Source organism: Erithacus rubecula (genome assembly GCF_903797595.1).
Source record: "Erithacus rubecula genome assembly, chromosome: 14".
Lineage (NCBI taxonomy): Eukaryota > Metazoa > Chordata > Aves > Passeriformes > Muscicapidae > Erithacus > Erithacus rubecula.
The window spans coordinates 15,799,874-15,814,698 of NC_136666.1; the positions used below are offsets into that span (position 1 = coordinate 15,799,874).

Below are 14,825 nucleotides of genomic sequence, written 5' to 3' on the forward strand. Positions count from 1 at the left end.
GAAATCAGCAATAACTGAACTAATATCCTAAAAATACCATGAAAAAGTTACTCCTTTCATGTGCCAAAGCAAGACACCAACATCTGACCAACAGTGTTTTTTATACCTGTAATTAATGGGAATGGCTAACAAATATTCATAAAAACAGCATTAAAAAGGTATTTGTAAATTAACCATGACATTTGCAGCCTCCTCTGCTTTGAAAACCTGGATACAATTAAACTAACATATGAATAAAAAGCACATTTCTTGTTCAAATTATATGAGTGTTGAAATATTTCACACTGGAATTCCAGACAAACACTTTTGTCAATATGAATTGATGAGAAGAAACAAAGACAAGCTGGAATGCCCTCAAATCTCCCCCACAATACTTGCCTATATTGATAAATGACACCACTCAAATTTACAATCACTATTAAACAAAACTACAAATGCATCAGGAATGCAACCATCTGGCTGCAACTCTGAAGTCCCAATTTTCATTGATGAGCTTCCTCTTTAAAACTTGGCACAGGAGTTACATCTGAATGATAACCAGGCAACCTCAATCACCCTGAGTCCTGTTCTCTGCAGAACAAAAACCCCTGCTCCATTTCAACAAGCATCCCAATGAAGCTTCCAAATCATTCCACAGGATTTTAAGTGCTAATGCTGCTATTCTTAACTGATGAAGTGATGGAATAACTGTGGATCTTTTTCCTCTTTCCTTTTCTTCAAGACACATGTATTCCATTTACTCCAAGAATTAGCAAGGTAACTTCTCAGACAATTCCAATGAAAGCTCCCATTTAAAGTCCACCAAGAAGTTAGGAAAGAAAAGTTTTAGGCAACTGATTTATATTTTGATTTTGAGGCACTTAGATGAATTATTAACATTTTTATGTCACACTGCTATTACAGAAAAAGGAGGGTCTGAATCTTCAGCCATTCACAGACACAAATTCACTCCACTTGAGGCAGACTTCTCCAGGCACATCATGCAACCCATGCAACAGGCTCAGAACTTCAAAATAAACCTCACAAAAGAAAAAGGCAGCTCAGTGCTTCCTGCAGTACCATAAAATACTGAAGTATTACTGTTAACCATACTTTTTGAAGTACTCTTCTACTTTAAAAAACAAGAAAAAATATATTGGGAAGTTGACAGAGCATTCAAGCTAATTTGTGTAAAACAGCTAACTCTGTGTTACTGCCACAACTACAAAGCACACTTGCATAATAAAACTCTTGGAGAGAGCTCTTAAAGTTATCCCAACACACTTTTCCTGATGATTTACAGCAGACAGTTTCCCATAAAGTTCTAATAAGAATGTCATAATGCAAAACACTTTCTAATGCAGGGTTCTCAGATACTGAAGAGTATGTCACATAACCACAGTGCAGAGAAAACACAGGAAACAATTCTGGTCCAAGAGCTTCATCAAAGGTGCCTCTCTGTGACTATGAGAACTGATCAAGCTGCATAACACTCATTAAGAGCAATATCTCTGGTAAGTTCAGCCTGTACTGGTGACAAATCATTCTGAATCAATATTTACACACCTCTGATGCAAATAGCAAAACATTCAAAAAGAAAGACAGTACAGCCCAAGTAATGCAAGCTTTCAAAAAGTTTCCTATACATGCACAGAATGTCAGACTACCACACCTACACACAATCCCACACTGTTTGCATGGAAAATTCCTCACATAAAGTCAAGTTTAAATTTCCTCAGGAAAAGATATGTCATCTTAACCCCACTTTGCCACTTATGTCAAACACCTACTCTATGCAGATCTCAAAATGAGAATAAATAAACCCTACAGTAACTCCTTGGGAATAAGAAGGGGCTTTTCAGTCTTAAAAAAAAAAATGTTCACCTAAAAAATACATAGGCTTTTGTTAGCCTTCACATCAATGTGTAAGCATCCCAACTACATTAAAGAGTGCACACTTGCACTCCCATATCAATTCTGAAAAGACTTGTCTGAGAATTATATTTTCTGTTCCATAAAAAATTAAACATTTCCAGTTCTACTTTAGCTAAAACTTGAAACACTGGAAATGTTTCTGTTTCTATAGAGTGGAAAATTTTCAAAACTGCTTGGGCAGAACATGAGTGAGCTGGTGGATGGCCCAAGATCCCAGGTGCCAGGGGACCCTGCCAATGCCCACCTATGTGCTCATGTGACAGAAAAGCACATCACTGTTTAATGGACTCAACACATTCCTACAGAACATTGTAATTCCATTTAACTAGGGTTCTCCATCCAAAAAAAGCCTTTCAATGGCACAGCTGTAACTCAGCATCAGTATCATCAATAAGACTTTTTGGAAAATCAAATATTTTAATTTGTCCCATCACGATAGAGCTGAGGATTGATCCTGAGTCATTTACCTCACCTCATCTCTTCAACTGTAAATCCTCTTTCCATTTCCAAAACTGTCTTTTCAGATATTTCCCTCTCCCTGCTCAGGTGCCATTCTCAAAAGCTCTGCACACAGGGGCACAGATCCAAGCAGAGGACTCTTATTCAGAGCCAAAAGCCAGATTTTCCATAGCTGTGCTACCACATTAATAGCAGGCATAGCTGAAGAGGCAAGCCAAGAAAGTAAAAGCAGTCACTGTCTTCTGATCCTATCTAGATACTTCTCCACAACACAACTGACTTTTTGCTAAACACCAGTCACATAAAATACTGAGAAAAACAAGATAGTGTAACTGGAGACATGACAGTAATCCACATGAACCAGTGGGCAAACTAGCAACTGAGAATGGAACTGGGCAAGTTCAGCAAAATTTAATCCATAAATATTTCACTAAGCCCTCAGGAGTTACTCTTCCATCCATTTTACCTTGACTTTTCCAAAGTCCTATAAGAACTTCATCAAAAATTCACACCTCACGCCATAGTTAATGAAAATTCAGATTTTACATCCATTCAGCATCACTCTTCATGCTGAAACTACCTTAAGTAGTCTGGAATATCCAGAATTCTGAAAGCTTCCTTGTGTATACTGCCCAAGTGACCTGCAGCCTGGAGCTGGTTTACAAATATTCTCACACATTCAGGCACTCGTGAAGAGCCAGTGACTTGGCAACACTCAAGACAATTAATTACAGAAAGTGCTCAGTAAACAAATGTGCCATTTGAGTTGCTTCCTTTGTTCTGGTGACAAACCCACAAAGAAGGTTGAATTCAAATTCTACTTCAGCCACACATGCATATAATTCTTTCTCCTTTAATGCAGGGGGAAATACAGGAGATTTACTCACCATCCCCTATTTCTGAAGGAATAGAGACTACATTGGAAGAATCCTACTGTATTGCAGGTAGCTTCTGGTTTCAGTTAGACCAGCCAGAGCTGTTTGTGTGGAAGGAGAGATGTTTACTGCCTGTTTCCTGCCAAAAAGGGTGACAGGCAGCTCTGTGTTCTGAGGTGAGCTTGTATGTAAGGTGCTGAACAGGGGAAGCCACTTGTATAATAAGAAAATAGATTTAATGACCTGCAGGAACACTTGAACAAATACAAGCACTTCCAAGGCTCTCCCTAACCAAACCTCACAAGTTTGCCTTTTATGAATCAACCTGTCAGTCATGGGAAACCACTTCAGCTATCAATGAAAAAGCAATAAATGTACAATAATGAGGAAATGACCTAGTGGACCAAGGCAGATTAACTTAATTTGTTGTTAATTAGTTGCCCTTAGGAGAAACTGTGGAGAGACTGGCCAAACACTAGGATAAGGGTTAAGAGAATACTTCCAATAAATGAGATTTTCACTTTTTTTGGTGTGTGCTCCATGAAGAATTGAAAAAGAAAAAGAAATAAAAAGATACTGTTCTCTGCTTGCTGGCAAGACCATTGGTACATGTCGCTGCTGATAAATTAAATTAAAGCCCGTGTGCAGAAGCATTTAATCAGGAAGAACAAGCAAACAAAGTGAAACACTATCAGCCTTGTTTTGCTCTCATCCTGGCCTTATACTAAGACTGTTCTTAGCAACTTCTTTTTTATAATTACATTAATTACCACAATCTAGGGAGAAAAATAACCCTGAATAGCAATTACAGCCTCTCCAAGGAAACATTAATAAATAAATTAATAAATACATAAATATGTAGAGTTCTATGCCTAGGAGAAGCTACTTCAGCTACAATTTCTCTAAGTCTCCTGTACTACAGATTTCTTTATAATTGCATTTAGACAAGCAACACTGGCTAAGAGGCAGCAGCAGTGTGCTCAACTATGTTTTCTCTTCATCTGTTGAATTCTTCTGTTTAAACAACAGATTCTAAAACTAACCTGAAAACATTTTCACTCCTGTTCCCTTCTATCAAAAGAAATCTGCCAATAGCCAAACCACTCACCATGCTGACCTGCATGTGTGACCACTGTCCAATCCAGAAGCTCACTGCCCTCCACTCTCCAGCCCACTTGCTATTCTCAACAAACATCCTCTACAAACCTTCCTCCTCCATCCCCTGGCAATCCTGGATTGCTTCCTTCTTCCACCTCATTTCTAACTTCCTCATCTCTTACCCCTCGCCCTCTGAAAAGACCTCTTTTCCTGGAAACAATTTTGTCACATTAAGTCAGGCAGAACACTGTCCAACTTTATGCCCTGACGTGTGAGGGATGAAATAAAGACTGGGACATTTGTGTATCACTTGGACACAGAGAGCAAATTTAGCTCAGAAAACTTTCCAAATTAATGCCCATGCACTAAGGTCATTTCCCATTTCCTTCAAAAAACAGAAAGTGTTTTTCAAAAGAGCAATTTGTCCCAGAGGCTATTCTCAGAGGCTCAAATTAGCCCTTCATGTTTTCCATTCCAGACAAATACACTAAAGGTTTTTTGACATTAGGTCTTTACAATCAGCTGCTCCAGTCTCAATCAATGGACTTTATTCATAAATATAGCAGCAGTAATAACTAAGAAGAAAAAATCTGATTTGTTTAGGTTGTGATTTTGTTATCCTGTGTTCCATTGTTACATTTCCACTGTGCAGGTTCCACTAAACCAAACAGGATTTCCAGGAGGCAGAAAAATTAGATATTCACCCACTAAAGAAAATACGGCCTGTCATGTCAACTTATCCAGACCTCTCCTGAATATTTCTGCTTCTAATATCTAAATACACTTTTCTTAAAGTTTGCAACACTAAGCTGGATTAGCAGGACAAATAAGAAAAACATATTAGGAAGACATACTTTGGGAAATACTAGAAGGGCACAGGCAGAAACTGGCAATTTTAGCAGGATGAAAACCACAAATGGGGACAAAGAACAAAACCTCACTTGCCTCCCACATACAATGGGAGACTGCCTGGAGCACTGAGCTACACCCAGCCAAACATTTTTGAACCAAATAATAACAGATTAAGTTTTATTTAAAAATTAACACAGAACAGATTTTCACTCCAATAAATCAGGAAGTTAAAATCAAAGCACGTAGAACTGAATGCTGGTAAAAGCAGCATCTGTCACAGAATGCACAGAGCACCATGGAGTGATCCAGGCTACTGAGGGCTCTCTCTAAATGCAGTCACCCTACTCTTCCTCTCTACCAAAACCTGGCCATGCAAACCCAATACACTCCATCCTCACCACTGTGAATCACATATTAGGAATGATCATTTAAATCCATATTCTTCATACAAAAATCAAAATTACATCAGAATACTGAATGAAAGCAGAAAATTTACACTAAATTCATTCCCTTGTCCCTTCACCACTAAAATTTTCCACCATTATTGCATTCTCTGTCATTGTTCAGCCCGTGTTTGTCCCACTACCTCTCTCAATTACTATCCTTATCTCAAATTCCTTCAGGTTCCCGGGTTTCATCAAATTAGAACTGTACATATTGGTAGATGAAGTGACTGCTTAAAGCCCTTGAAGGTACTGTATTAAATAACTGTAATATTACGGTTCTACTTTCAGTATTCCCCAAAACACTCTAAAATAAGTTCACAAAAATAATCATTAAATTAAATTTTTTTAAAAAATCAACTTAACTTGATGATTAAGTGAACAATTTACATACTAGGGAAAACCAACAGCTGTCCAACACACGAAACACAGGAAAAGCAGACTTACATTTGTGTTGCAGAGTTTATATTGCTTGTAGGCACCGACGCAGACGATGGCTGCAGCCCTCTGGGGCTGGGGCTGCCCCTGCAGGGCCTGGGGGCTGGAGTCAGCGCCGTGGAACAGCCCCTGGGCAGGGAAGGTGGGCGGGTGGAAGAGCGAGGGCCCTGGAGGAGCTGGCTCCTGGTACAGGCTGCCGAAGGAGCCCCGCGACGACTGGCGCTGCCTCCGCAGCTTCTGCGGCTGCTGGCCCGTGTCAGTCTGCAACGGCAAGATGTAGGGCACCTTCCCATAGCCGTACTTCCCTGGGCCAATAGGAGTTCTGCTTCTGCTTCTAAAAACAGAGAAAGAGAGAGAAAACAGTTAGTGAATGTTTTGGGTTGCAATACAGGATGTGATCAGAAATGTGTATTGTATTGCCATTTGTTGAAGGTGGGTAGGACAGTCATCCTTATTTCCATGGGAGATATTCTCTGCTAATGGGCCATCTTTAAACCAGGTGGGGCAATCATCTTTATCTTTTCCACAACCCTCCTCCCCCCAGGAAGATATCATCTGCTGCTGGGCCATTCAGTCCCAGTGCATGACTGATAAAATTCCATCATCCCACTGGGAGATGCTCCACCCAGGGGGAGGAGCCAAGCACTTCCTACCTAGACAAAAACTGAGATTTTGAACACCAAGGAACCTTCTTTCCACTGGATTCCAGAGGAAAGCCAGACCTTTCCACACCATCCCTGGACCTTCAGAGGAAACAGCACCTTCTCCAGGAGCACTGCTCCAGCTGAACCACATCTGCCACTGCAGGAAGATGCAGCCACCATTGAATGGGACTGCTGCCACCACCCTGACTGACTGACGGGTGTCAGCTTGGATTCTGACTCTGGCAGTGTTTTGGGGATTGTTCTTTGTAATACTGTATTTCTATTTTAATTTTCCTAGTAAAGAACTGTTATTCCTAATTCCCATATCTTTGCCTGAGAGCCCCTTAATTTCAAAATTATAATAATTTGGAGGGAAGGGGTTTACATTCTCCATTTCAAAGAGAAGCTTCTGCCTTTATTGGCAGACACCTGTCCTTCAAACCAAGGCACTGAATCCATAAGCAAAGGAGCAGTGAGGTATTTACATGACTTGTAATAAATATGAACAAGATGTAGTCTAGCTTGATGTATTAGGAATCTCAGAAGGCCATGATCCTAACACTGCAGTCTGATGAGTAAGTTGGCAAAAAACATTTCTTCCAGTTCAGAGCAATGAGTGAATACAGCTCTTCTCAGCAACATTTGCAGCTCAGGGAGGGAGACACCATTAAAGAAAAATAATTTTCTTTCTGTACATAAAATCTAGTTATGTTTTTAATATTGATGCAAAATGGACTTGAACGCTAGTGAAAACCAGAGATTATAAATTGACATACTTATTTTCTAGAAACAGAAGTGTTACAAATGTCAGACAGCCACCAGATGAAAGGGACCTTTCTTTGGGTTTGTTTCAATTTGGGTTTGTTTTCTTCACAAGTCTTATATTCTCCCAGGACTCTTGTTTGCTGGGAACTCTGAAAGTCATTTACCTCCCATTCTAGCCTTATGGCCACGTGGGGCTTTTAATCAATCTTCCTGGCTTAAGATGTGTGAAGGAGAGTGCTGATTAGCCCTGGCAGATAAGCCACCAGCACTCTTGAATTGTTTATCCCCATTAATCTGCTTTGAGACCACGACAGTCATTGTTGAGGCAGGCTTTTGGTAGTTTCAGCAGGGTGTACAATGGTTTTTGGTACTAAGGGAGGGAAAGAAAAGCTTCCCATAACTGTACAGGAGGGGAAAGAAAAAAAACCCCTAAGCCTTGTGCCTACTTAGCCAGACCTAAATGAGAGTGAGATTACACAGCATTAGTTTTTCCTTTGCTCCCTAGGCTGAAGAAGAGCAGGAGAGAATAAGAGGAAAGCAAGTATTTAACAATATTTGCAGCCAGCTGCAACAAAAAGGGGGGAAAAAATGCCACCAAGAATGGAGTTACCATCTACAGGTAAATTACCGCCTAACAGAAAAATAAATGTAGAAAAGCATTACGTAATTCTTGTCAGACCACAGCCAGCAGACATCTCTGATCTATTCTGTTCATCTCAAGCAGATGCATAACAGTTGTTTAATGCAGATCTGACAATCTCCTTTCTTTGGGCATAATTCATATAAACACATACACTTCTTTGATTGCCTAGACAAATCTCTTTAGCACTTTGATAACAAAAATGATGGATCCCTTTAAACTTAAGCCAACCTAAATATATTCGTTATTTCAAAAAAACACATTTGCCCAGACAAGTAAGAAAATCAGGTTTTGTGTTACTAATGCAAGGGTTGTAGCAAGGATGGTGATGATGATGATGATGATGATGATGTAGCACTCTTACGATTCTAACTTTTAACAATTTCTCCCATGCTGAGAATACGACAGCTGTGAATAGTAGGAACTGGCCCCTCTTAGCACATTTGCAGTGTCAAAAAAGAATCTGGTTGTCATAGCTTTTTCTAATTTTAGCCATAAGCAAACCTGGCCTTGGCAAATCAATGCATTATCACTGCCTCACAGACTTTATGCTAAGAACAGTGCTTTGAACCTCAAGTGGTCTTCAAGACTGAAGCACTTTCAGAGCTGGTGGGCTGATTATTTATATCGAATAGAAACCCTCTTTGAACTAAGGATATACAGTGTCTTTAAGATACACAGGTAAGATTACAGATTTCCTGGGCCTCCACCTCTTCTGTTAAGTGCTCTTTACACAGCCTCTCTCCAACATACCTTTTTCATTTTTTCCCTTTTTCCATCACTTCCTCTCTCCTTACATTTCTCCCACTGCTTCTAAATGGAGGTTCCCTGGCTCACTTCCAGCTGAAGCATAACTCGTTTTCTTTCGCTTCTGATGTCAGGCAGAATAAAGAATGTATTTCCATGAGCTTTTCAGCATTTCATTTATCTTATCTCATAGTATCAAAGTACTTCTCTTGTAAATGAAAAACTGCAAGGGTGAACATTAGCAAAACCACTCATTTATGACAACAAGGAAGACTTGTAAAACTTCTGGAAAGTTTCCTTACAATGAACCCAAAGAAACTTCTGATTCCTCACATTTTCAATTCACAACCTTTCACTGTTTCTCAAGAAATAATGCAATGTTTTGGAAAGGTAACAACCTGCAGCCACCAGTTTCACCAGAGATAAGGAGGAAAAAAACTGCATAGGAATTACAGATATTTTTCTCCCAATATATTCTCTTGTCTATCGGCAAAAATAATTCCACAAATAGAGGGAGATTATTTTCTCCCCTGTATTCCTAGTTGCAACAAGCACAGTAAAGAAAGACAACAGAATCTCACCCCATATCCTCAGATAGAGTAAAACAACATCTAGACCTTTATTTTAATTTTGTGTAAAGTTTGGTCAAGTTTGAAGCTTTTTTCCAAGTTTGAAGCTTGCCAGGAGTCCTGTCCTGGAGCGACATTCAGCTTGCCTAACCTGCTAAGGAAAGCCCTGTCCTCAGTGAGCCTGGTCCAGCTGCACATCTGGGTGGCCAGGGCCAGGCATTCTCCAGGCTTTTGCTGGTTCTCCTCACTTGGGAATTCAGCCGCTGCCAATAATCTATTCTCTGAAGTGTTTCTGGCTGTGCTTGTGCCCTATCAGCACAGGAACCTACCCAGAGCTAGCACCTACTCAAGCTGAACTTAACACTGATCTATCACCAGAAACAGAGGTTTAATGTGCAAGATGAAAATAGAAGACAGGTTACAAAATTAATTTACAGCTTTATTTCCCAAAAAAATTTCCACAGTATTTACCATTGCAGAAGTTTTTTAAATTATACTGATTTCTGCTTTGGCATTGTTGTTATTCATTTCCATTTCATAAAAATGCTCCAAAACTGTTGTTCTTTGATTTTGACTAGAAAATTAGTTCTAAAGGAGCTGAGTCCCCTTAGATCCCTATCAAAGCTCTCTGGCTTAAATTTAATCCCTTCTACTCATCATGGTTTTAACAGAATCGCTTTTTAGTAGGCAAAATCTTCTATAACTGAATCAATTACATAAATTCCAACTTAAATTATTTCTCTGGATAAGTATACCAATAATTAATCTAATACTTGAGGTCATATCAAATTATCTGTTTTGCCGCACTACATTACTGTAATTAATTGACAGTTTTTAAAGGACACTACCCATCTACTCACAGTTCAAGTATTTAGTACAGAGTTGCCTTGGTTCTTTTTTCTCAAGAACTGATAGTGACTTATTACCTATTCCTGTCAGCAATGAAGCTATTGAAATAGTACTCCAATATTTAAAATGTAATTAAGAAAAAAAATGGAGAAGGAAAAGTCCTTGAGGACACAAAATGTTAAATCAGAAAAAAACAGGTCTTAATTCCATAAGTTTCTGTTAACAGGATTGCTATGGGCATATATTTTATAATGCACTTTTTTTTTTTTATTGCTCCCAGATAATATTCTTGAAATAATTTCAGTCATGCATTTTAATCTGTGGCATTTCCTCCATAATTCAAAACTGTGACTGGCTTCCAATTGTCCAAGTCAATCATTTACTTTCCAGCCCTCCTACTGCTTCTAATTTTCTTTCATGCTTTATATATTATTAGGGACACAGCTAACAAGGTGTACTTTAAAAAGATTCCACCATAAATTTTTTCCCCCTTAAGTCACAAAATAAACTGTCTTACACTGTTCATAACTGGTAGTGAGTTCACACCCCACAGTATTTTAGCAGATTCTTCAACAGGATGCTGTCACTGCATCTCACTGATTGGCATTCTCATTAACTAAAGCAAGGGAAATAACTGCTTTTTATGTTCATGGTAACTTTGGTAACCACACCATGATCTGTGGACATGCACTGCTTCCCATGTATCACAAATACATAAGAGTATTAAAATTATTGTGAGAAATTTGTCCAAAAAAAACCAGTTAACTGCTAGAATTCACAGAGTTACCAACAATGTCTAAAAGGTGTTTCTTCTGAAGGAAGGGTGGATTATACCACATAACACCACAACCACTGTCATTTCTATATCATATTAGGGGGAAAAGATACTTACCTTTTTCTGAAACAGCAAAATGAATGAATAAGGTCACTAACTAAACTATCTCTTGGGAACAGGTTTAATTAATGGGATGTGGACTACCTTAAATGAAATTTTCCATCCTCAGAGATCACCACTGATATCCCAGTTTAGCATAGCTTCAGTATGCCCAGTACAATAACTTAGTATATTTGCTTTTACTGATCTCTCAGCAAGTGCTGCATAACCTCATTTATGTGACTTTCAACACTGAGATAGGATTCCAAAATTCAACCCAAATACTTCAATCCTCTTTTTCAGTAACACCTCTGACCCCAGGCAATTCTTAGCCTCTTCTTCAAGATTTGATTGAATAATGCAGCCATGCAGTTGTCAGGTAAACCAGCAGCAATTCAATGCAAGTAACTCATAACTCTGCTGTGGGAGGTTTGCTTGTTTCCAGCCCTCACTGACAGGGCAGTAGTTCAATGGCACCTGATTAAACAGCAGCAGAGTTCTCACCTCCCCTCCTACAGTGAGCCCAGCTCAGGAAGGGTTGAATGTTCAGCAGTAAGAATAAGAAAGCTCAGGTGATTTGCAATTACAGTATTGTGATAGGAGGTTATTTCTGGTAATCCCACTCAAAGAATGCTTGCAGTAGCATAATAAAAACTGATATTAGTTTGGTGATAATAAGTGAGACATGAGAGACCATGTGATGAATATCCAGATGAGAGGTGTGACAGCAAAAAGTCAACCTGAGGACTCAGCTGTCCCAGCTAACTACTCATTTCGTAAAGAAATGCCTCATTTGATCATTATTGCTATTAGATCCTGCCCAGAATTTTATTCAGAAGGAAAATAAACATTTTTCTCACATGGCTTTAAATCCCCCAAGTGCTACCAAAATGAATTCTTTTATTACCACTACTGCTCTTAGATCTTTCTGGTCCTTAGAAAGGGATCCAATCCTTCTCTCTATCTTCCTTCTGTACACACACCCACCCACAGTAAGTTTTTATAACCATAGTGGGCTTGGGGTAAAATCCATCACATTATCATTCTATGAGAGAAATAATGAAAGCAGGGATGGCTAAGTACTTGAGCTGGGTTTTGTACCAGATACTAAGAAAAGCAAACACTCATGCCAATAAATATAAAGCCTCACAAGTAGAGAAAATAGTACCTTCTTGAACCTGAAGGTCCAGCAATCACACATTTTTTCACCTCTAGGAACAGGAACTGACTAGAACAAAATTTGCATCACAACACGTGGCTGGTTAAGGAAATAACAATAGAATTGTCCTTTTAAAAATTAACTTAGACCTGCCAAGAGAGTGACCTACATTTGCCTGGTCAAAGCATCTGTGAGAGGTGTCAAAAGAAATACTTTCAGAAAGGAAATTCTGGTTTGACATTAAATGATGCACTCTTCCTTTCCATTGCTCAAAGGCCTAGAAATGCAAACTGACCCTATACAGGGAACAGAGCAGCACAGCAGACTTGCACGTCAGCTGCTGGCAGCTGAATAAAGACCCAGAGCTAGAGACATGTGAGAAGTCAATGATTTTTGGATTATTTCCTCAGTGCAAATTTCTCCTCTCACTTCTCTTCCAAATACATAAGAAATGCTTTAGGGATGCCCTTTCCTTATTGACAGACTTCTTTAACTTGCACTATTTATGCAAGAATGCTTTAGTTATCTCATAGTTCTGGAGATAATTCTAGTTTTTTTCTTTCTGCTCCTCTGACCCCAGATACAAAATCCACATCATGCTCACACAAGTAGACACTGAGATTTGCTGCTCCACCACCAAAGTCTATGTGAAGACAAAGTGAAGGAGGCAGCTGTAAACATCCTACACTCAGTACATCAGTGAGAAACTGTGGTTCTGTCTTCACCATCACCAAAATAGAGAACTGGAAATGCAACATTAAAGAAGTGCTAAAACCTAGTCCATGAACAATTTCTCCTTTCAAGATGTGTTTTCTCTCTTAAAGCATGTTATCTTTCTGCATGCCCTTATTACTTTTCTATATGTGCCTCTCAATATAGATGTCTGAATGCTTAAATATTTTTTCACTATCTCCTCTTTCCTGTTTGTTCCTAGTGTCTGGTGTGGTCCATTAGCTAGGTGAAAAATAACAAACCAAGTCTGTGCTGCAGGGAACTCAGCTCTTCAAAGCTGGGGAGGGCTCTGCCTCTGCCAGTGGACAACCCAGGGAACCATCAGCCTTCTTTCATACTCACTTCTAACCAGGCTTCTAATGGTAGGTACCTCAAACCTCACTCTCTCTGAACTTCTCATGCAGTCCTGGTTCCTAGGGCCTAACTAAACTAAGTTTCAAAGGCTGGAAATGTGAATACCCTCTTCAAAGACAAGGTATAGCAGATTTTATGATATACAAATTGTATTTTGGATTTTGCTAAAAACACCCTTATCAGTTCTTTGTCAGCAGCTCGGAAGCAGGGAGAGAACTTTTCCACTTGCTGGTAAATGATACAAACACACTGGGCTGCTGTATAGGACTGCTATTGCTGTCAAAACTCTTTGCCTTGGAAGTCATCCAATTTCATTCTACCATGGTATCAATGTGAGCTTATCTCAGTCACAGATGTCCATTCCCCTCTTATAGTTTTATGGAAGTCTGCTAAAATTACAGCTTTTATATAAAGTCCAGTACAGTAAATAAAAATACCGCAAAAAGTTTCCACTGACTGTACAAATTGTGAAAACACAAGTGTTATTTAATAGCCTGACAGGAATTTCCAATACCATCCTTTTTGTGAACACTAAACACAGTTCTACTGTATAAAAATCTTATGTAGAGTAATTCACATTTTGGAATCCATTTTCCATATACCTGATAGGAATAGTAATCTCCTTTGTAAAGCAAGTTTTTACTCTGGATTTTGTAAATCAAGGAAAACTATTAGCTTTGTCATTCAAATTACATTTTCAAATAACATTTTTTGTTCTCATTCTGTTTTTACAGTCACCACCAAGGAATCTGAAAGTTATGCAACACAACAGGCTTTAAAACCACCAGGGACCTCCTAACACAAGATGGAAATAACTTATTATGCAAGTAAGATTAAAACACTGACCTTGAATCCAGTCTTTAGCCAAGGGGCAGAATGTGTGGGGGTGGAAAATCAACTGTGGTACAGAAGCTTGTACTGTGCTTAGGAAAGCACAAGAATTTTCAAAAGCAAATGCCTCCATCATACAGGAAAGTGAGCATTTGAATATTTCATATGGCAAGGCATTTCTTAGTAAGTAACACAGCTTCAGTTCTGCTCACAGTCAGTATCATTTTCTGCTCACCATGGTCTCCTGCTCCAGCCACTCCTGCAGTGATTGTTCCACAGCACTGCAGCCTGTGCTGGCCTGCAGAGGCCACCAGAGCAGCAGGGGACAGTCCCTGGGGGTGGAAGCCCAGCAGGGGCAGCAGGGCTGCTGCAGAGCCAGGGATTCCTTTGGTGACAGAGGTGCCAAGGGCCAGAGCAAAGAGCCTTTGCATGACTGTGCTGCTCAAGGCCAGGCTCCCAGTGCCAGTGACAGCCCACAGCCTGGGGCTGCCACACTGCACAGCCCAGAAGTGCACTATAGCAAATTATTAAGTAGGAAAACAAAAAACAAAACATTACTTTTGCCTCAGTGTACTCATTTTA

The 14,825-nt window shown here is 39.4% G+C and overlaps 1 protein-coding gene across 3 annotated transcripts in view; it reads right to left on the bottom strand.

Moving 5' to 3' along the window:
- The window catches only part of THSD4 (thrombospondin type 1 domain containing 4), a 204,362-nt gene that overhangs the window by 153,431 nt on the left and 36,106 nt on the right, over window positions 1-14,825 (bottom strand). For all 3 annotated transcript variants that reach the window (XM_079318468.1, XM_079318470.1, XM_079318469.1), the window contains one exon: window positions 6,089-6,413. In XM_079318468.1, coding sequence (XP_079174594.1) covers window positions 6,089-6,413 — 325 coding nt within the window. The remainder of the gene's footprint in view (window positions 1-6,088; window positions 6,414-14,825) is intronic.